Consider the following 19,103-nt stretch of genomic DNA (forward strand, 5'->3'; position numbering starts at 1 on the left):
GCTCAACCACATCAAGTTTAACTTCACAAAAGAGAAATATAGCACCTTGAGGTCCTCTTTGGGATCAGAGGTGACACATTTTACACCTAAAAATACTTGTCTGGCCCATATTCCAGGTAACACAAAAGGCTGCCAGCTTTGACTGGGGCCTAGGGCAGGAAAGGCTCTGCAGTTAGCCCAGGCTCTAGTGCCAACAGCCTTGTTGCTTGCACCATATGGTCTGGCTGCCCTAAGGGGCTGAAGGTGTCAGTGGTGGGAAAAGATGCAGAGTGAGAAACAAGCCCCTTAGATTTTTGAGTAACGCCATGAAATATGTGTCAGAATTATACTACTTTTGAGATAGCAGGGTCCCATAACTCATGAGGGGCACTAGGCACAATAAACCTCCTTCTATCTTGCTGCTCTGCTCCATTTACTGAATAACCCACAAAACTGCCAGTTTTCAGTGTGGCCTAGAACAAGAATAGATTTTGCAAGATTACCAAATGACCTAGCATATGAAGTGTCTGTGGCAGATGGACATGGTGTATGGAAATTTTGGAAGGTCCCTGTATGTGAGTCACAGTACAGTCTGTGAGGGTTTTGGAGCATAGCAATACCATCTTCTGCAGACAGATATTCTTCAGAGAAAAAAAATTTCTAGTGTGCTATTGACCCTAATTGAGGATCTTCCCTTTGCCCTTTCTAAGTCCTCCCCCTCAAAGTTATTAACTATCCTGAATTCTAATACCAGAGAGGAGAATTCCATATATACGATTGTATGTTTTATGACCCTGGAAAAATAAACAAGAAAAATTTTAAAAGCACTGTTAGAAACTCCCTGAGAAGGCAATGGCACCCCACTCCAGTGGGGAAAATCCCATGGACGGAGGAGCCTGGTAGGCTGCAGTCCATGGGGTCGCTAAGAGTCGGGCACGAGTGAGCGACTTCACTTTCGCTTTTCACTTTTATGCATTGGAGAAAGAAATGGCAACCCACTCCAGTGTTCTTGCCTGGAGAATCCCAGAGACAGTGGGCCCCCATCTATGGGGTCTCACAGAGTCAGACACGACTGAAGTGACTTAGCAGCAGCAGAAACTCCAGGAAAATAAAAAACTAAGCAAAAAAGTAAATAATTATTAGGATTAATTTATATTTTCTTATGAATTTCATCCTAAGTTCTTCAGAGGTTCCAACTGAAACTCTGATAATTACCTGGGCCCATAATCACTAGTGGGGTCTGATCTCTAAGTTGATCTCCTTAGCACATAAGGTTCTTGGCTGCTATACATCTCTGAATCTGTCCTATGCCATTTACCAATCAGCGAGCTCCTTGTGGGGAAAAAGTAGCTGTCTATTGCTACTTTTCTTGCCTGCATGAGCTTGCCACTGAAGTCCCACTGTCTTAGCTCAGGGCTCGTTCAGGCCCTAGAAACCAGCTGCAATTCCTTGTCACATGTATTTCCTCAACATGGCTGCTTACTTTATCAGGCCAGCAAGGGAAATTTCTCTCTGGTCCCCTAAGATGAAGTGTTGTATAACATAACATAGTCATGGGAGTGATATCCTATACCTCTGCCATAAACTATTGGCTGAAAGCAAGTCTCAGTTCTGCCTACACTTAAGCAGAGAGGATTATATAGGGCATAAATCATTGGAGTCACCTAGGATGTGCCTGAGACAGGACTGCTGACAACACTGCTGACAACAGGACAAGGAGAAAAGAGGGAATAGGAACATTCACAGGTATCACAGTTGAAGACATTTCTATTTGGTGTCAGAAGTCAGTTTTGTTTCATTACTTGTACCGTTGACCAATTTACTACCTCTCTCCTCACCTGTATAGTTTGTTAGCTGATAATTTATGTAATGAGGTGTGGTGATAACAGAGTAAAGAACTATAGAGACTCATTTTTATCCAAAAAATCACACAGATATTAAAATTGCAGGATATTCATTGTCAAGATGCAAAACATATACTCAAAACCATACCCTCAGATAACTACATGAAAAAGGAATAAAGAATATGTACACATATGTGAAAATGGGGTTATTTTAAGAAAAGAATGATGTCATACATTAAAGTATGGATGGAAAGACAGAATCAAGCATGCCCAAGATTACTTTAAACAATTTATTTTACTGGTAGTTTCTGGAGACTACATTTAAAAATTTAAAAATCAACAGTCCTAACACCCAAGTAATAATCTGGATAATCTGCTTAATAATTTGGTATATTTCCTTCTAAGCATTTTGTTCTGTGTCCACCTATACAATCTAAAACACATACAAATATAAAACAAATATATTTGTATACAAATATGTACATATAATTTTACTTTTCTGCCACCCAGAATCACTGATATAATGCTGCATATCCATTCTCAATGCATTTTTACAATGTAAATGTGGTACATTTAAAAAATTTTTTCACTTAGCCAATTATCATGAACATTTCCCTAAATCCTCAAACATAAGAACACTTTTGGAGAAGGAAATGGCAACCCACTCCAGTATTTTTCCCTGGAGAATCCCTGGGAGGGAGGAGCCTGGTGGGCTGCCATCTATGGGGTCACACAGAGTCGGACACGACTGAAGCGACTTAGCAGCAGCAGCAAGAACACTTTTAACTAGTGCATACTATTCTATCCTACTGATATGTCAATTTTGAATCAATTGACTATTGTATAGTCAATTTTTTCCTATTTTAAATAATATTGTATTAAGGGAGATAATCTGAAAATTAAAAATATTTTATTGACTAATAAAATGAGGCATAAAATGTAACCATAAAATGGTTACCCTTAAATATTAAGTTGTAAGCAATGTTCCTAAGTGAGGTGTGTCAAAGCTTCAGTTCAGTTCAGTTGCTCAGACGTGTCCGCCTCTTTGCGACCGCATGAATCGCAGCACACCAAGCCTCCCTGTCCATCACCAACTCCCGGCGTTTATTCAGACTCATGTTCATAGAGTCAGTGATGACATCCAGCCATCTCATCCTCGGTCGTCCCCTTCTTCTCCTGCCCCCAACCCCTCCCATCATCAAAGTCTTTTCCAATGAGTCAACTCTTCACATCAGGGGGCCAAAGTACTGGAGTTTCAGCTTTAGCATCATTCCTTCCAAAAATACTATATGCCTTTTCTGAAAGGGGTTTGTATTTTGCACTGAAAGTGTTGATGAACATGTGTAAGATCTCCTGTTTGAGTGCTTGTTTCAGGGATCATGATGACTCATTCCCCTTTATACCACTTAAGGGAGGAATTTTCCTATTTGTTTAAGAAGTGAACGTAGTTTACCATAGCTAGGATTAGTAATTTTATACTTTATATTTTTCTTTCAAAAATGTCATACTTACTCCACAGTGAACATGTCTTAACTACTGAGTGCTTGTTTGGAACCTCGAGACCTTTCCCACAAAATGTGTGGTACAGAATATGGAACATATTTTTCTCATAATTTCTAACAGTTTTCTAGACTTTAAATTCTTAGTTTCTTTTCAGCATATTCTGATACTCAATGATATTTAAATTCTTTCTAAATTCTTTTCTACATCAATATATTCACAGTTTTGTCACTTCTGAATTCTCTGATATATAATTCTCCACTCGTGTAAGAATTCTGGATGAAAAATTGGTCACATTTATTAGATGCTTCTGGAATTAGGCTTTTGTGCTCTGTCTTAAGTTAAATGAACATTAAATAGTAATATAAAGATTTTTACATTCTTGATATTTATAAGGTTACTCCCCAGGATGAATTGATATATAATGAGGTATAACTTGGAGGAGGCAATGGCACCCCACTCCAGGACTCTTGCCTGGAAAATCCCATGGACGAAGGAGCCTGGTAGGCTACAGTCCATGGGGTAGCTAAGAGTCGGACACGACTGAGTGGCTTCGCTTTCACTTTTCACTTTCATGCATTGGAGAAGGAAATGGCAACCCACTGCAGTATTCTTGCCTGGAGAATCCCAGGGACAGGGGAGCCTGGTGGGCTGCCGTCTATGGGGTCGCACAGAGTCAGACACGACTGAAGCGACTTAGCAGCAGCAGCAGAGGTATAACTAGTGAAATTATCTCTATATTAATATAGTAATAGGTTATGATAGGTTATTATATCATATTATAGGTTATTAGTAAGTATATTAATAGGTTTTATCTCCTGTGTGACTTTTCTGATGTTTAATGAGTTGACTTCCCACTGAAGGCTTTATCACATTCTCTGCATTCATAAGGTTTCTCTCCTGTATGCATTCTGTGATGTACAATGAGAGTTGATTTCACACTGAAAGCTTTCTCACATTCACTGCATTCATAAGGTTTTTCTCCTGTATGAATTCTCTGATGTTTAATGAGAGTTGACTTCCTACTGAATGCTTTCCTACATTCACTGCACTCATAGGGTCTCTCTCCTGTATGAATTCTCTGATGTTTAATCAGTGGTGACTTTTCACTGAAAGCTTTCCCACATTCATTGCATTTATAGGGTTTTTCTCCTGTATGAGTTCTCTGATGTACAATAAGGGTTGACTTCTCACCAAATGCTTTCCCACACCTTCTGCATTCATAAGGTTTCTCTCCTATGTGAGTTCTATGATGGACAGAGAGATGTGATTTTCTACTGAAAGTCTTCCCACATATGCTGCATTCATAGGATTTTTCTCGTGTATGAACTCTCTGATGAACAGAAAGATGTGACTTTCCCCTGAAGCCTTTTCCACATTTACTACACTTATAAAGTGTCTCTTTCGTATGAGTTAGCTGATGTTTAATGGGTGTAGGTGTCTCATCAAAGGCTTTCCCATGTTTATTGCATTCAGGTTTTTCACCGATATGAGTCCTTTGATATATAAGGCTGGACTTATCACATTTGATAGCTTCATAAAATGCTTGTCTAATGAGTGTTTTTTCATGTCTAATAAGGTGATATGAACTCTTAAAAGCTTTTTCACATTCACCACATACAAACGGTTTCTCTCCTGTATGAGTTCGCTGATGTTTAGTCAGCGTTGACTTCTGGATAAATGTTTTCCCACATTCACTGCATTCATACGGCTTTTCCCCTGTATGAGTTCTCTGGTGTGCAATTAGGGTTGACTTCTGGCTGAAAGTTTTTGCACAGTCACAGCATTCATAAGGTTTCTCTCCAGTGTGAATTCTCTGATGTACAACAAGGTTTGCTTTCTGGATAAACACTTTTCCACATTCAGAACATTGATAGAGTTTCTCCCCATTTTGAATTCTTGGACTTTTATTAAGAGCTTGCTTATGGTGGAGGGCTTTTCCATGTTCATTAGGCTCAAAGAATTTCTCTCCAGATTGAGCTTTATCAAGATTAGAATAGAAGCATAATTTCCAATATGCCTTACATTCATCACCTTTCTTCCTTACACAGCTTCTACTCTAAGAAAATTCAAATTATGTTTTGAACACTTTCCCCATGAATAATATTTAGTGAGTCTTTGTCCTATAGAAACAAAGCCTGTGCTTGGATAAATGATTTCTCCATATGTTCTGAATTCTTGGCCACTTTTATCCTTCAGTGTTTCCTTATTTATGGATGCAGCTTGCCATAGAGGTTTGTCTTGGCTTTCCTTGTGGTTATCTATCTGGTTATTAACTTTCCAGAATTCTAGGGGAAAATGCAATGATACATCAAACTTGTAAGTATTTCTATGATAATGTTATGAGACAAAATTCATTCATAGATGCCCTGCTGTGAACTCCTATTAATGGGCCTGAGCTGATGTGAATGAACCCTCCCTATATTCCACCACCTTCCCTATACTCCACCACTTCCCTCAACTGTATATACAAAGAAATGCTGGCCTATATTAAACAAAAATAATTTAATTCACAGTCAAGCTCAAGACCAAGAAAATATAAATTTTAGACATCAAAAGTGAAATGAGAATTTAAAGTGATGGGGTGAACAGAAACTGAAGCTTGAAGATTTACTGGGGAATCCAGACCACAGGGCACAAATGTTCAGGAAACTGGAATGTAATTTTCACTTAAAGTAGGAACCACAAAGAGTATCCATGCTTGTTAAACAGGAACTAGAAAGACTCCCCACTGGTCAAGGAAACTGGAAAGAATGATATTATATATAAGAAATTAGAAGTCTGATATGATACTATATATAGAAAACCCTGAAGATTCCACACAAAAACTACTAGAACTGATAAATTCAGCATGGTAGCAGGATATGAGATTAACACAAAGAAACTGGTTATGTTTCTTTATACTAACAGTGAAATATCAGAAAAGTAAAAAAAAAAATCCCTTTTAAAATCACATCAAAAAATAAAATACTTAGGAATAAACTTGACCAAAGAGGTGAAAGACTTAATACACTGAGAACCATAAAACATTGATAAAGGAAACTGAAGATGGCCTGAAGGAAAAAAACTCCCATCCTCTTTGATTGGAAAAATTAATATGTTTAAATGGTCATACTACCCAAAGGAATTTACAGATTTAATGCAATACCTATCAAATTACCTATGACATGTAAATAAATGAAGTTAGAACACACTCTCAGACCATGCACAAAAATAAACTCAAAATGGCTTAAAGACTTAAATATAAGACAGGATACCATAAAACTCCTAGAAGAGAACATAGGCAAAACATTCTCTGACATTAATTGTACCCATGTTTTCTTAGATCAGTTTACCAAGGCAATAGATATAAAAGCAGAAATAAACAAATGGGACCTAATCAAACTTACAAGCTTTTGCACAGCAAATGAAATCATGTGTGCTTAGTCACTCAGTTGTATCCAACTCTTTGTGACCCCATGGACTGTAGCCCACCAGGCTCCTCTGTCCATGGGGATTCTCCAGGGAAGAATCCTGGAGTGGGTTGCCATGCCCTCTGCCAGGGGATCTTCCTAATCCAGGGATTGAACCCAGGTCTCCCACATTGCAGGCTGATTCTTTACCATCTCAGCCACCAGCTTTTGCATAGCAAACAAAACCATAAACAACATGAAAAGACAACTTATGGACTGGGAAAAAATATTTGCAAATGATGAGACCAACAAGGGCTTAAATATACAAACTATATTTGTATATTTCCAAAATATACAAACAGCTCATACAACTCAATAACAAGAAAACAACCTAATCAAAAAATGGGCCTAAGGGTCATCATGCTGGTCATCTTGTGGTTCAGGTTGTCCTTGGTGAGTACTGCATCAAGGGAGGGCCCTGGGATGAAAGGAGGTGTTGTTTCTAAGGATCCTTTCTGCCTTCCTGAAAAAAAGATAGACACAGAAAGGATGGTAACTGAGTGTTCAAAAAACTGTTCTCAGGTAAGAAGAAAGTGTATTCTGGATATCCCTGGTGGTCCAGTGGTTAAGAAATCACCTGCCAAAGCAGGGGACATGGGTTCAATCCCTGGTCTGGGAAGATCCCACATGCTGTGGAGCAACTAAGCCTGTGCACCACAACTACTGAAGCCCAAACACTCCAGGGCCCATGTGCCTTCACTACTGAAGTTGCATGCTGCAACAACTGAAGTCCATGGGCTTAGAGCCTGAGCTCCATGATAAGAGGAGCCACTGCACTGCAACTAGAGTAGCCCCTGCTCGCTGCAACTAGAGAAAGCCTGCATACAGCAATGAAGACCCAGGGAGGCCATAAATAAATAAATGGACAAATAAATTTGTGAGGGGGGCTTCCTTCAGATGGTAAAGATACCTCCTGCAATGCAGGAGACTGGGTTCAATCCCTGGGTCAGGAAGATCCCCTGGAGAAGGGAATGGCTACCCACTCCAGTATTCTTCCCTGGAGAATCTCCATGGACAGAAGAGCCTGGTGGGCAACAGTCTCTATGGGATCACATAGACTGAGCACAACTGAGCAACTAACACACTTCATTTTGGGGGCTCCCCAGGTGGCACAGTGGTAAAGAACCCACCTGCAAGTGCAGGAGATGCCAGAAACACATTTGATCATTGGGTTTGGAAGATCCCCTGGAGAAGGATATGACATCCTACTCCAGTATTCTTGCCTGGGAAAAATGGACAGAGGAGCCTGGTGGGCTGTAGTCCATGGGATCACAAAGAATTGGATATGACTGAGCACACATGCTGGAGAAGGCAATGGCACCCCACTCCAGTACTCTTGCCTGGAAAATCCCATGGACAGAGGAGCCTGGTAGGTGCTGGGAGCCAGTGTGGAGAATCCTGCCCATGGCAAAGGTCATGAGGAAGAGGCCTGACGGGCAAAGGCGAGATCAGGCCTCGAGGGGCCCCCCTTTCTCGAGCATCTACCCCAAAACCAGAATCTGTTTTTTCATGACTTTCACCAACTCTTCTGACATTAACAGGGGGCTGTCCCCAACCACCTTTCTCTGGAAAGAGTTAACTTAGGGCTCTAGTTGATAATTCTCCTGGGCATGAAATGAGTGTTTCAAACCCCCTGTTAGCATTCTAGCTTACTTGGCAGGTTTATTGAGACTCTTGCAACATTGTTAAGCCTATGCTTACTGCCAAGTTCTCACATCCCTTATCCATTGTGTTCCTGAGAGTGCATATAGTCAGGATGTAGAAATAACAAGCAGTAGCTCTAGCATTAGCAACATTAGACTTTGAGTTAGTAAGTTTTTTCTTTGCTGTAACCCACTGAATCTTTGCTCCATAAAAATGTAACTCTGTACTTTAAGGGTGACATGGGCTAGGAATTTAAGAAGAAACACTTCAAGGGAAAATTATTGTTCTGGCTGACCAACCTTTATCAAAAAGAGGTCATAAAATATCAACAGGCCTCCAGGCCAGAAGATAATGTACAAAAAACAAGACTCTTGCAGGAAGGAATCGGATATTGATAAAAGTTAATATTGAAGGAATGTTGAGTTGACTCTGCATTTTTCACCTTGCTGTATGTACAACTCAGGGTATAAAAGCCCTGAGAAAAATAAAGTAAAGGGGCCTCGCTCACTGAAGCTTGGTCACCCTTTGTCATTGTTTCCTTATCTCTTTCTCTATCTTTCTTCATTCGCCGACGACATCCATCCTGAGGTTATCCCTGGACTCTGCTGAGGCTGGACCTCGGCAGGTAGGCTGCAATCCATGGGGTCGCTAAGAGTTGGGCACGACTGAGCGACTTGACTTTCGCTTTTCACTTTCATGTATTGGAGAAGGAAATGGCAACCTACTCCAGTGTTCTTGCCTGGAGAATCCCAGAGACAGTGGGCCCCCGTCTATAGGGTCACACAGAGTCAGCCACGACTGAAGCAACTTAGCAGCAGCAGTAGCAGAACACACACGCACAAATAAATTTTTAGAGTTCCAATTTAAAAATCAAAAAACATATATGCACCCCATGTTCAATGCAGCACTATTTACAATAGCCAGGACATGGAAGCAACCTAAATGTCCATCAACAGATAAAGGGATAAAGATATGGTACATATATACAATGGACTATTACTTAGCTATAAAGAATGAATTTGGGTCGTTTATAAAGATGTGGATGGACTTGGAGTCTGTCATACAGAGTGAAGTAAGTAGGAAAAATATCATATGGTAATGCATACATCTGCAATCTAGAAAAATGATATTGGTGAACCTATTTGCAGGGCAGAAAAAGAGGTGTGGATGTAGAGTATGGACTTCTGGACAAAGGGGCAAAGGAGAGGGTAGGAAAAATTGAGAGAATAGCACTGGCATACATTCACTAGCATGTGTGAAACACATATCTAGTGGGAAGCTGCTGTATAACACAGGAAGCTCAGCTTGGTGCTCTGTTTTGACCTAGAAGAACAGAATGAGGCGGGGAGGAGGAAGACTCAAGAGGGAGGGGATATATGTATACATATGGCTGATTCACTCTGTTGTACAGCAGAAACTAACACAACATTGTAAAGCAATTATATGGCAATAAAAAATTTTCCTGAAAAAAAAATGGGCACAAGACATAGACATTTCTGCAAAGAAGACATGCAAATGGCCAGTAGGTAGATGAAAAAAATGCTCAACATCACTACTTATCAGAAAAATGCAAATGAAAATTACAATAAGGTACTACCTTATACAGGTCAGAATGTCCATCATTAAAAGGTCTACAAATAAATACTGGAGAGGGTGTGGAGCAAAGGGAACCCTCCTATACTGTTGGTGGGAATGTGAATTGGTGCATCCACTGGAAAATAGTATGGAGGTTCCTCTAAAAACTAAAACAAGAGTTGCCATATGATCCAGCAATCCCACTCCTGGGCTTATATCTGGACATAACCACTAATTCGAAGAGATACATACATCCTACGTTCATAGCAGCACTATTTATAATAGCCAAGACATGGAAACAACCTAAATGTCCACTGACAGATGAATGGGTAAGAAAGATATATATCTAAAGTGGAATATTATTCAGCCATAAAAAGAATGGCATAATGCCATTTGAAGGAACATGGATGGACCTAGAGATTAACATACTAAGTGAAGTCAGAGAAAGACAAATACCTTATGAAATAACTTATATGTAGAATCTAAAATATGATACTACTGCTGCTGCTAAGTTGCTTTAGTCGTGTCCAACTCTGTGTGACCCCATAGACGGCAGCCCACCAGGTTCCCCTGCCTCTGGGATTCTCCAGGCAAGAACACTGGAGTGAGTTGCCATTTCCTTCTCCAATGCATGAAAGTGAAAAGTGAAAGTGAAGTCGCTCAGTCGTGTCCGACTCTTAGCTACCCCATGGACTGTAGCCTACCAGGTTCCTCCATCCATGGGATTTTCCAGGCAAGAGTACTGGAGTGGGTTGCCATTGCCTTCTCCCAAAATATGATACAAATGAACCTATATATGAAACGGAAACAGACTCACAGACATAGAAAACAGACTTGTGGTTGCCAAAGGGGAGGGGGGATGGGGGAGAGTTGGATTGGGAGTTTAGGATTAGTAGATGCAAACTAGTATGTATAGAATTAATGAATAAGGTCCTACTGTATAGCACAGGGAACTATATTCAATATTCTGTGATAAACCATAATGGAAAAAAATATGAAAAAGAATATATGTAAGTGTAACTGAGTCACTTTTCTGTACAGCAGAGTGTACATTGTAATTATACATTAATAAGATTTAAAAAATCAAAAGCCTAGTTCTGTAACTCAATCCAAATGATTATAAGTGTAGTAGAGAGCCCCCTAAGCTAAAAAGTTAGACTGAAAATTGGTCCTGTATTAGTAGGTTCCCAGTGGTGGCACATCTTCCAAAATATATATTTTTGTATTTTCATAGCTTAGGGCTCACAGGATGTCTATGGAATACCAATTATCACTGAAGAGTTAACAGTAAAAAATTAACAATCTCACAAGGAAATGACCTACTATGAAAGGGAAGCAGCAGATATATTTAAAGATACTCCCATTTCTAGAACTATAGTTAGTTAAAAAACCATGTGGACTTCAAGATAAATATATTTCAACTGTTCAAAGAAATAAGGGAAGAACTCTACCTACTTTCTATCTAGTCACAGATAAAGACAGATTTAACAAATTAGGTGACAGACCTTGAGATCACCCAGAATGTAGCATGAAGAGCTAACAATGGAAATATGGTAAGAGAAATAGAGAAATGATAAGTTCCAGAATAGGTTTAACAGCTAATCCAAATGGAAGACTAGAGAAAAAGGGAGAGGCAATATGCCAAGAAATGGGTTACTAGAGCAACACTGAGATTGCTATACTTAGAAAGGCCAGCTTGCAAAGCTGGCCCTTGGCTGCCATCTGGAAATTTAGAGTTCAGGAATGTCCCCACCATTCACTAACTGATAAGGCTGCTTCTACAAACAAGGTGATCTGCTTTCCTTCTGGGAGTCTGGAATGTTGGTATGTGCGGGGCAGTTGGTATATGTATAGATGCTGAGTCTCTAATGGGCTTCTCTGTGCACAAAAACACACATGTTGCCTGCCTTTTCAATGCTGGGAGAAGTGTGTGCTGTGTGACCCTAGATGGGAGGGAGAGAACATAAGGAACTCTACATGGAGTCCTCCAGATTCTGCTCCTGTCTTCTCCCCTTATGCTCTAGTTGTAGATCCTTATATCCTCAGTCGATAAGTCGTGTATGCCTCTTTGAGACCCTATGGACTAAAGCCTGCCAGGCTCCTCTGTCCATGGAATTTTCTAGGCAAGAATACTGGAGTGGGTTGCCATTTCCTCCTCTAGGGAATCTAACTGACCCAGGGACTGAACTTGCATCTCCTGTGTCTTCTATATTACAGGCAGATTCTTAACCTGCTGAGCCACTGGGGAGGCCTGTATATCCTTATTACATTGCTGTAATAATCTTAGCTGTATATACAGCTAAATGCCGAGGCCTGGGAATCCCTCTCAAGAATCTCTGAAAGTGGCAGTGGTCTTGAGGGACCCCCAGTCTAGGCAGCATTTGAAGAGATAATGAATGAGAGATTTCTGTCATGTATCTTACCCTTTTTAAAAATTTATTTATTTTTTTAATTGAAGGATAATTGCTTTACAGAATTTTGTTGTTTTCTGTCAAACCTCAACATGAATCATCCATAGGCATACATATATCCCTTATATCCTACCCTTGAATGTCCAGAGTCCTGAGTGTGGTGAGACACAGTACTGAGACACAGTTCCGTGTAACTGTAAGACTTTAAGAAAGTAAGTATTGAAAGCTACCATGGAGAAATTTTTTAAATCACCTATAAAGAAACAATTAGATCAACAACAGATTTCATCAGCTAAAAAAGAAGCCAAAAGAATATTTTTGAAGTCCTGAGAGAAGCTGTCACCTTAGACAACCTTTTAGATATCTCTATCCCCAGCTAAATTATTGCAATGGAAGATGACAAAATAAAGATGCTTTTGGACAAGAAAAGACAGAGAATTTGCCACATACAAAGCTTGCTAAGAATATGCTTTGTAGTTGAATTATTCAAGAGGCAAATGAGTAAAGGGGAAAAAGGTATGGGGGGAGGGTAAAGAAAATCCAGCAAAGGCATGAAAAGAGGTAAAGGAAAAGCAGGGATCTTTAGAAAATACAGTTTCCTCTAAAAGAAGAAATACAAATACAGTAATAGAACAATAAATAAATATTAACCCCATTAAGTATAGGCCAACCATATTAAATTGTACTTTTAAAAATGAGCTATGTGTTTTTAAAAGACAATTACAACAAAATGGGAAATGTGAAAATCATAGACAGATACACCTGGCACTTAATAACCAAAGAAAATTGGTAAAACAATGCTTATGTTATACTGTGGTGTTGGAGAAGACTCTTGAGAGTCTCTTGGACTGCAAGGAGATCCAACCAGTCCATTCTTAATGAGATCAGCCCAGGGTGTTCTTTGGAAGGAATGATGCTAAAGCTGAAACTCCAGTACTTTGGCCACCTCATGTGAAGAGTTGACTCATTGGAAAAGACTCTGATGCTGGGAGGGATTGGGGCCAGGAGGAAAAGGGGACGACAGAGGATGAGACGGCTGGATGGCACCACCGACTCGATGGACGTGAGTCTGAGTGAACTCTGGGAGATGGTGATGGACAGGGAGGCCTGGCGTGCTGTGAATCTTTGGGTCACAAAGAGTCAGACACGACTGAGCGACTGATCTGATCTGATCTGATGTTATACAAAACAAATGAGCTGGATGCCAAAAACAAATAAGGACAGAATATGAGAATATTATAAAGCAATTTCAGTTGCATAGATGCAAAACACTTAAATATATATGACAAACTGGTTATGAGAGAAAAAAGGTTAGACATCTAATAATGTTAAAAATGTATATATTCTACTACATATTCTACTTACAGTTACACCACAGAGAAATTCTGCAAATATGTACATGTACAAGAATGGCAACAAGGTATTAGAAACAACTAAATGCCCACCAATAGAGGCTTAGATTGGTGGACTCTGATACTGAGATGTTGGAATGCTATACAGGAGTTAAAATGAATGAATTAAATCTAACACAGGTAAACTCAAAGGTGAATACTGAATACAGAAAGTTAGTTGTGGAAAGATCTCCTATGGTTTCTAGGGCACTAATCTGGTAAATTTATAGAAAGAATGCTATATTGATTACCGGTGCAAATTTATGTAGTAAAAGTATAAAAATATGGGTTAGAAGGATATTCACCAAATTCATGATACTGTTTGCCTATGGAGGGAATGAAGGCAACAGGACTCAGGAGGGGAAAAGGGAGGCTTCACCTTTATTTGTAAACCTCTATTTCTTTTATAAACAAAAAAACATCACCACCAAATGACAAAATTTTAGCATTTGCTATTATTGGAAGGTAACTACAGCATTTCTTATGACTATGACTTTCTATACTTTTGTGCAGTTTTAAGAGAAATGCCTTAAAGCAGGGCTTCTGGAACAGTGGAGTGAGGACCTTAGTAAATAGTCTTTCCCTTAAAAGCAATGAAAATATTGGCAAAATTATGAAAATCTATAATTTCAGGACTTTGGAAATTAACCAAAGTCATACACCACGTTGAAAAGCATTTATTTAAGAACCACCAGTGAACCTCACTGAGAACAGCCAAGTACGTGGTTTCTACTTGATGTTACTTCTCCCCATCTCCACCTCCACCCTAGACCCCTGGCTCCTCAACTGTGTGGTCTGGAAGGAATGAAAACTGGCATCCTCACAGCAACTGAAGGGAGCTCCACTGAAAGCCCCATCTCCAGAGTTTTGTTACTACCTTGATCTAACTTGGAACTCGGTTCCAAACAGTATATAGTAACTACAATCCCCATGAAAAAATAGAGAGTACCAGTAAAGGTAATGTCCAGCAAGGTGTTAACGTGGCAGGTGTGGCTCCTGGCTGATGTTTGGGAATGCAGATTGTGGAATGTTCCCTATTTTGATGATTTTAGCCTACCTGGGGCACTAAATACCTGATTTTCTCCTGGGTGTCTAGACGCCTGGATGTGCCTATTTTTATTTAGTGGGTCAACTGAGAATCTCTCACAAAGTGAAAAGGGCTTTCTAAAAAGTCTTACATGCCACATGGACTTGAACTGCAGCTGTCTAGCCCTGCAGCATCTTGGCTTTGCATGAGAAAGGGGCAACTATCCCTGTAGGGATTTGTCTCCTACCAAGTGCCCAGCAATATGGGTGGAAATGAATCCTATTAGGACACATGAAGAAATGTCAGAAAGCAGGAAATAAAGGGAGGAAAAGTCTTAGAAGCTTCAGAGTTCACAAAAGGAAAATTTCAGTCAGAAGACAATGGAACAATGCCTTCATAAGTCTAAGGGAAAGAAATGTCCATCCTAGAACTCTACTCCAAGCTCAACTCCCCATCTTGGATGAGGTTTCAACAAACGCTTTCAGATATTCAAAAATCTAAAAAAAAAATTTACCTCCCATGGACCTACATTCTTTCTTAGGAAAGCACTGGAAGAATGTGCTCCAGTGAAATGTGGAAGAAGGCATGGCATTAAAGCAAATGAGGACTTCCAACAATGAGAAAGTGGGGGGAATTCCCAGAATGATGGTGGAGAAAGATGTCAGGATGGTGGCTGCACAAAACAGGAATGAAGATAATCCACCCAGAAGGGAGTGGTCAGAGGGCCCCAGACAAACACAGGGATATGATTGCTGGAGTACTTTTAGTTCTGGAAACATTTAAAATCACTCTGGATCATGGGTCATGAAGTGTTTAAGCTGAACTAGCGAGAAGTACTCAGAGAAAGAAGCAAATGAAAGAAACAAGGCAATTATTAACCAGAGGAAACTAAAAGTTATACAGAAAAGATAAATTAATCATAGGTCACTACATGGCTAAGCTATCTATAGTGTTCATATAGTCATTTTGTTCATATAGTCATTATGTAAACAACAGTATTGATGGAAAGCAAATTTATGGTATAATCATACTGGGAACATGGGCAAACAAGAAGTCTTTGTGTTGCAAGGAAAATATACAGATGGCCAATAGGCACATGAAAAGATGTTCAACATCACTAACCATCAGGGAAATGCAAATCAAAATCACAATGCGCTATCACCTCACACCTGTCAGTATGGCTACTATGAAAAAGACCACAGACAATGTTGGTAGAGATGTGGAGAAAAGGGAACCCTCGCACACTGTTGGTGGGAATGCAAACTGGCACAGTCACTATGGAAAACACTATGAAGTCCCTCAGGAAGTTAAAAACAAAAACTACCATCTGATCCAGTAATTTTACTCCTAGTTATACAGCCAAAGAAAACGAAAACACTAATTTGAAAAGACACAATGTTCAAAACAGCATTATTTACAAAAGCCAAGATATGGAAGCAACCTAAGTGTCCATCAACAGATGTATGGATAACGAAGACACACACATACACAAACACATACATGCAATGAAATATTACTTCACCATAAAAAGGAATGCGATTCTGCCATCTGTAAGAACATGGATAGACCTGGAGGGTATATTTGTTCAGTTGCTAAGTCATGTCTGACTCTTTGCAACCCCATGGACTGCAGTACGCCAGGCTTCCCTGTTCTTCACTATTTCCCAAAGTTTGCTCAAACTCATGTCCATTGAGTCTTGCTTAGTGAAATAAGTCAGAGAAAGACAAATACTGTATGTTTTCGCTTATGTGTGGAATCTAAAAAATAAAACAAATGAATGTAACAAAAGAGAAACAGACTTACAGATACTGAGAACAATTTAGCTGTTACCAATTGGGAGAGGGAAAAGGGAGGGGCAAAATAGGAGAAGGGGATTAAGAGATAAAAACTGGGACTTCCCTAGTTGTCCAGTGGCTAAGACTATGTGCTTCCAATGCAGATGGCCTGAATTTGATCCCTGATCAGGGAACTAGGTCCCACATGCAACAACTAAGAGTTCACGTGCCACAACTAAAGATCCCAAATGCTGCAACTAAGACTTGGCTCAGCCAAATAAATATTTTTAAAAAGATAAAAATTACTAGGTATAAAATAAAAACTAGACACAGGGAATGCACCCAATATTTTAGAATAACTTTAAATGGAGTATAATCTATAAAAAAAATCAAATCACTGTGTTGTATACCTGAAATTAACACAGTATAATATATCAACTATACTTCAAAAAAAAGAAAAAAACTTGATATTCAAAAAAGAAGTCTTTGTGTGTATGTGTATGAATGGCAAAAACAATGAAGTGAGCTAAATCTTCATCTTCCATAGCAGAAAGTTTTAAATAATTTTTACAAGAAATATGTAAATTATAAAGAACAGAGATACCAAAAATTATCTGCATATCCACCACTCATTAAAACAATTATTTTTACCTTTGAAGTTCTTCATGTGCACATTTTATTCTCTTTCTTCTCAGATACTCACTATCCTGAATTTTATATTTCTCATGCCCTGACTGTTTCTCAGCTTGTTAGCTAAGACCAAGTACAGTATTATGCCCTTGACATTCATTATAGTTTTATCACATTTATTTTATCTTTAAACCATGGACATGATTTAATTTGATAAAAATTAAAGCTTTTTTAATCAAGAGAATACTGCCCTAGGTCAGTAAATCTGAAGTCTCAGATGAAACATGATTATCTTTAAAAATTATCAGAACTGACAGAAGATAGAGAAAACATAAATAAATCAGGAATTGTTTTTAAAAAAACTATAAATTTTACTCTGTACTTGAAAGTTTTGCCCTAAAAAAGGCTTCCTATCCAGATGCTGTTATAGATGACTGCTATCAAACTCTTAAAACAGGTATAGTTCAGTCAATATAGTTTCAGAAACTAGGAAAAAAAAAAAAGGGAAAAGTACAGTTTTTTTTAATGCAGTGAGGATAACCTTGGATACCAAAATAAGAGAACAGTACAAGAAAAGAAAATCAAAGATCTGTCTCACTCTGAACATTAATGGAAAACTCTTAAACATGAGTAAACTGAATTCAATCAATTAAAAATGCTTTAAAACTAATTAAGAGTTTAGCGCAGGAATGCAAGAACAGTACAACATCAGAAAAATGTTAATATAATCTACCACATTTATAGATTAAAGAAGAAAAAAGTATCTTCTCAATAGATGCAGAAAATAAGCATTCAAGAAAATACCGCACATTCATGATTTTTTTTAAATGTCTTAGTAAACCAAGGACATAAAAGCTTTTGATGAAAGATATTTTTTCAAAAAACCACAGCAAATATACTTAATGATGAACGTTTTAGAAGTCACATTCTCTGTGCTCAGTTTCTCATCTATAAAATAATAACCAGTTTCCTTTACAAGATCATTTGGAGGATTAAACTCTGTAATGTATATAAAGCAGACAGAGTACTGCATTTGTGGGACGCAGCACATGCTTACACATTGACTATCATTACATTTCTATCATTGTCCTCACCATTATTTCCATTAGAATCAGAAACAAATAAGGAATTCACTATCATTATATCTATTAGACACTGTATTACAGGCCCTGACTAATAGAATGGGAAATGAAAAGAAAATGTATAATTGGAAAAGACCCTGACACCTGGAAAGATTGAAGGCAGGAGGAGAAGGGGAGGACAGAAGATGAGATGGTTGGATGGCATCGCTGACTCGATGGACATGAGTTTGAGCAAGCTCCGGGAGCTGGTGATGGACAGGGAGCCTGGTGTGCTGCAGTCCATGGGGTCACAAGGAGTCAGACACAACTGAGCGACTGAACTGAACTGATAATTGGAAATCCAAAATTGCTTTTAAGAAGATAATTGTTTACATAGAAGACCCAAGAGAATCTAAAAGCTATTAGTGTTAATAAAAGCATTCAGACAGGTTTCTGTACACAAATTGAATGTATAAATACCAATGGATTGTCATACATTAGTATTAACCAATTAGGAACCACACTATGAAAAAAAAAATCCTAATCACAATTGCAGTAATAGCTAGGAGGTATCTAGGAATAAGTGTAACAAAAGATGTGCAAACATGTCCTGAAGACAAGTTCAAAATATTACTAAATGGCAGAAAGGACAGGTTGAATAAGAGTTCACTGGTGGTAAAATTCAATAGAGTAAACATACTAAACCCCAACATACTTCCAACTCATCTCCAAACACAGGTCAATTGCAATTGAAATCCCCAATAGTTTTCCATGGAACTTGACAAACTAATCCTTAGATTCCTATTTGAAGACC

At 38.8% G+C, this 19,103-nt stretch overlaps 1 protein-coding gene across 1 annotated transcript in view; it reads right to left on the reverse strand.

Moving 5' to 3' along the window:
• Window positions 1-4,124: 4,124 nt before the first annotated feature.
• ZNF674 (zinc finger protein 674) overlaps window positions 4,125-19,103 on the reverse strand; it is a 36,267-nt gene continuing 21,288 nt past the window's right edge. The window contains 3 exon segments of the mRNA XM_052662723.1: window positions 4,125-4,167; window positions 4,169-5,384; window positions 5,387-5,611. Of these exon segments, the coding sequence (XP_052518683.1) occupies window positions 4,125-4,167; window positions 4,169-5,384; window positions 5,387-5,611 (1,484 nt within the window).

The sequence above is a fragment of the Budorcas taxicolor genome, chromosome X (genome assembly GCF_023091745.1).
Source record: "Budorcas taxicolor isolate Tak-1 chromosome X, Takin1.1, whole genome shotgun sequence".
Classification (NCBI taxonomy): domain Eukaryota; kingdom Metazoa; phylum Chordata; class Mammalia; order Artiodactyla; family Bovidae; genus Budorcas; species Budorcas taxicolor.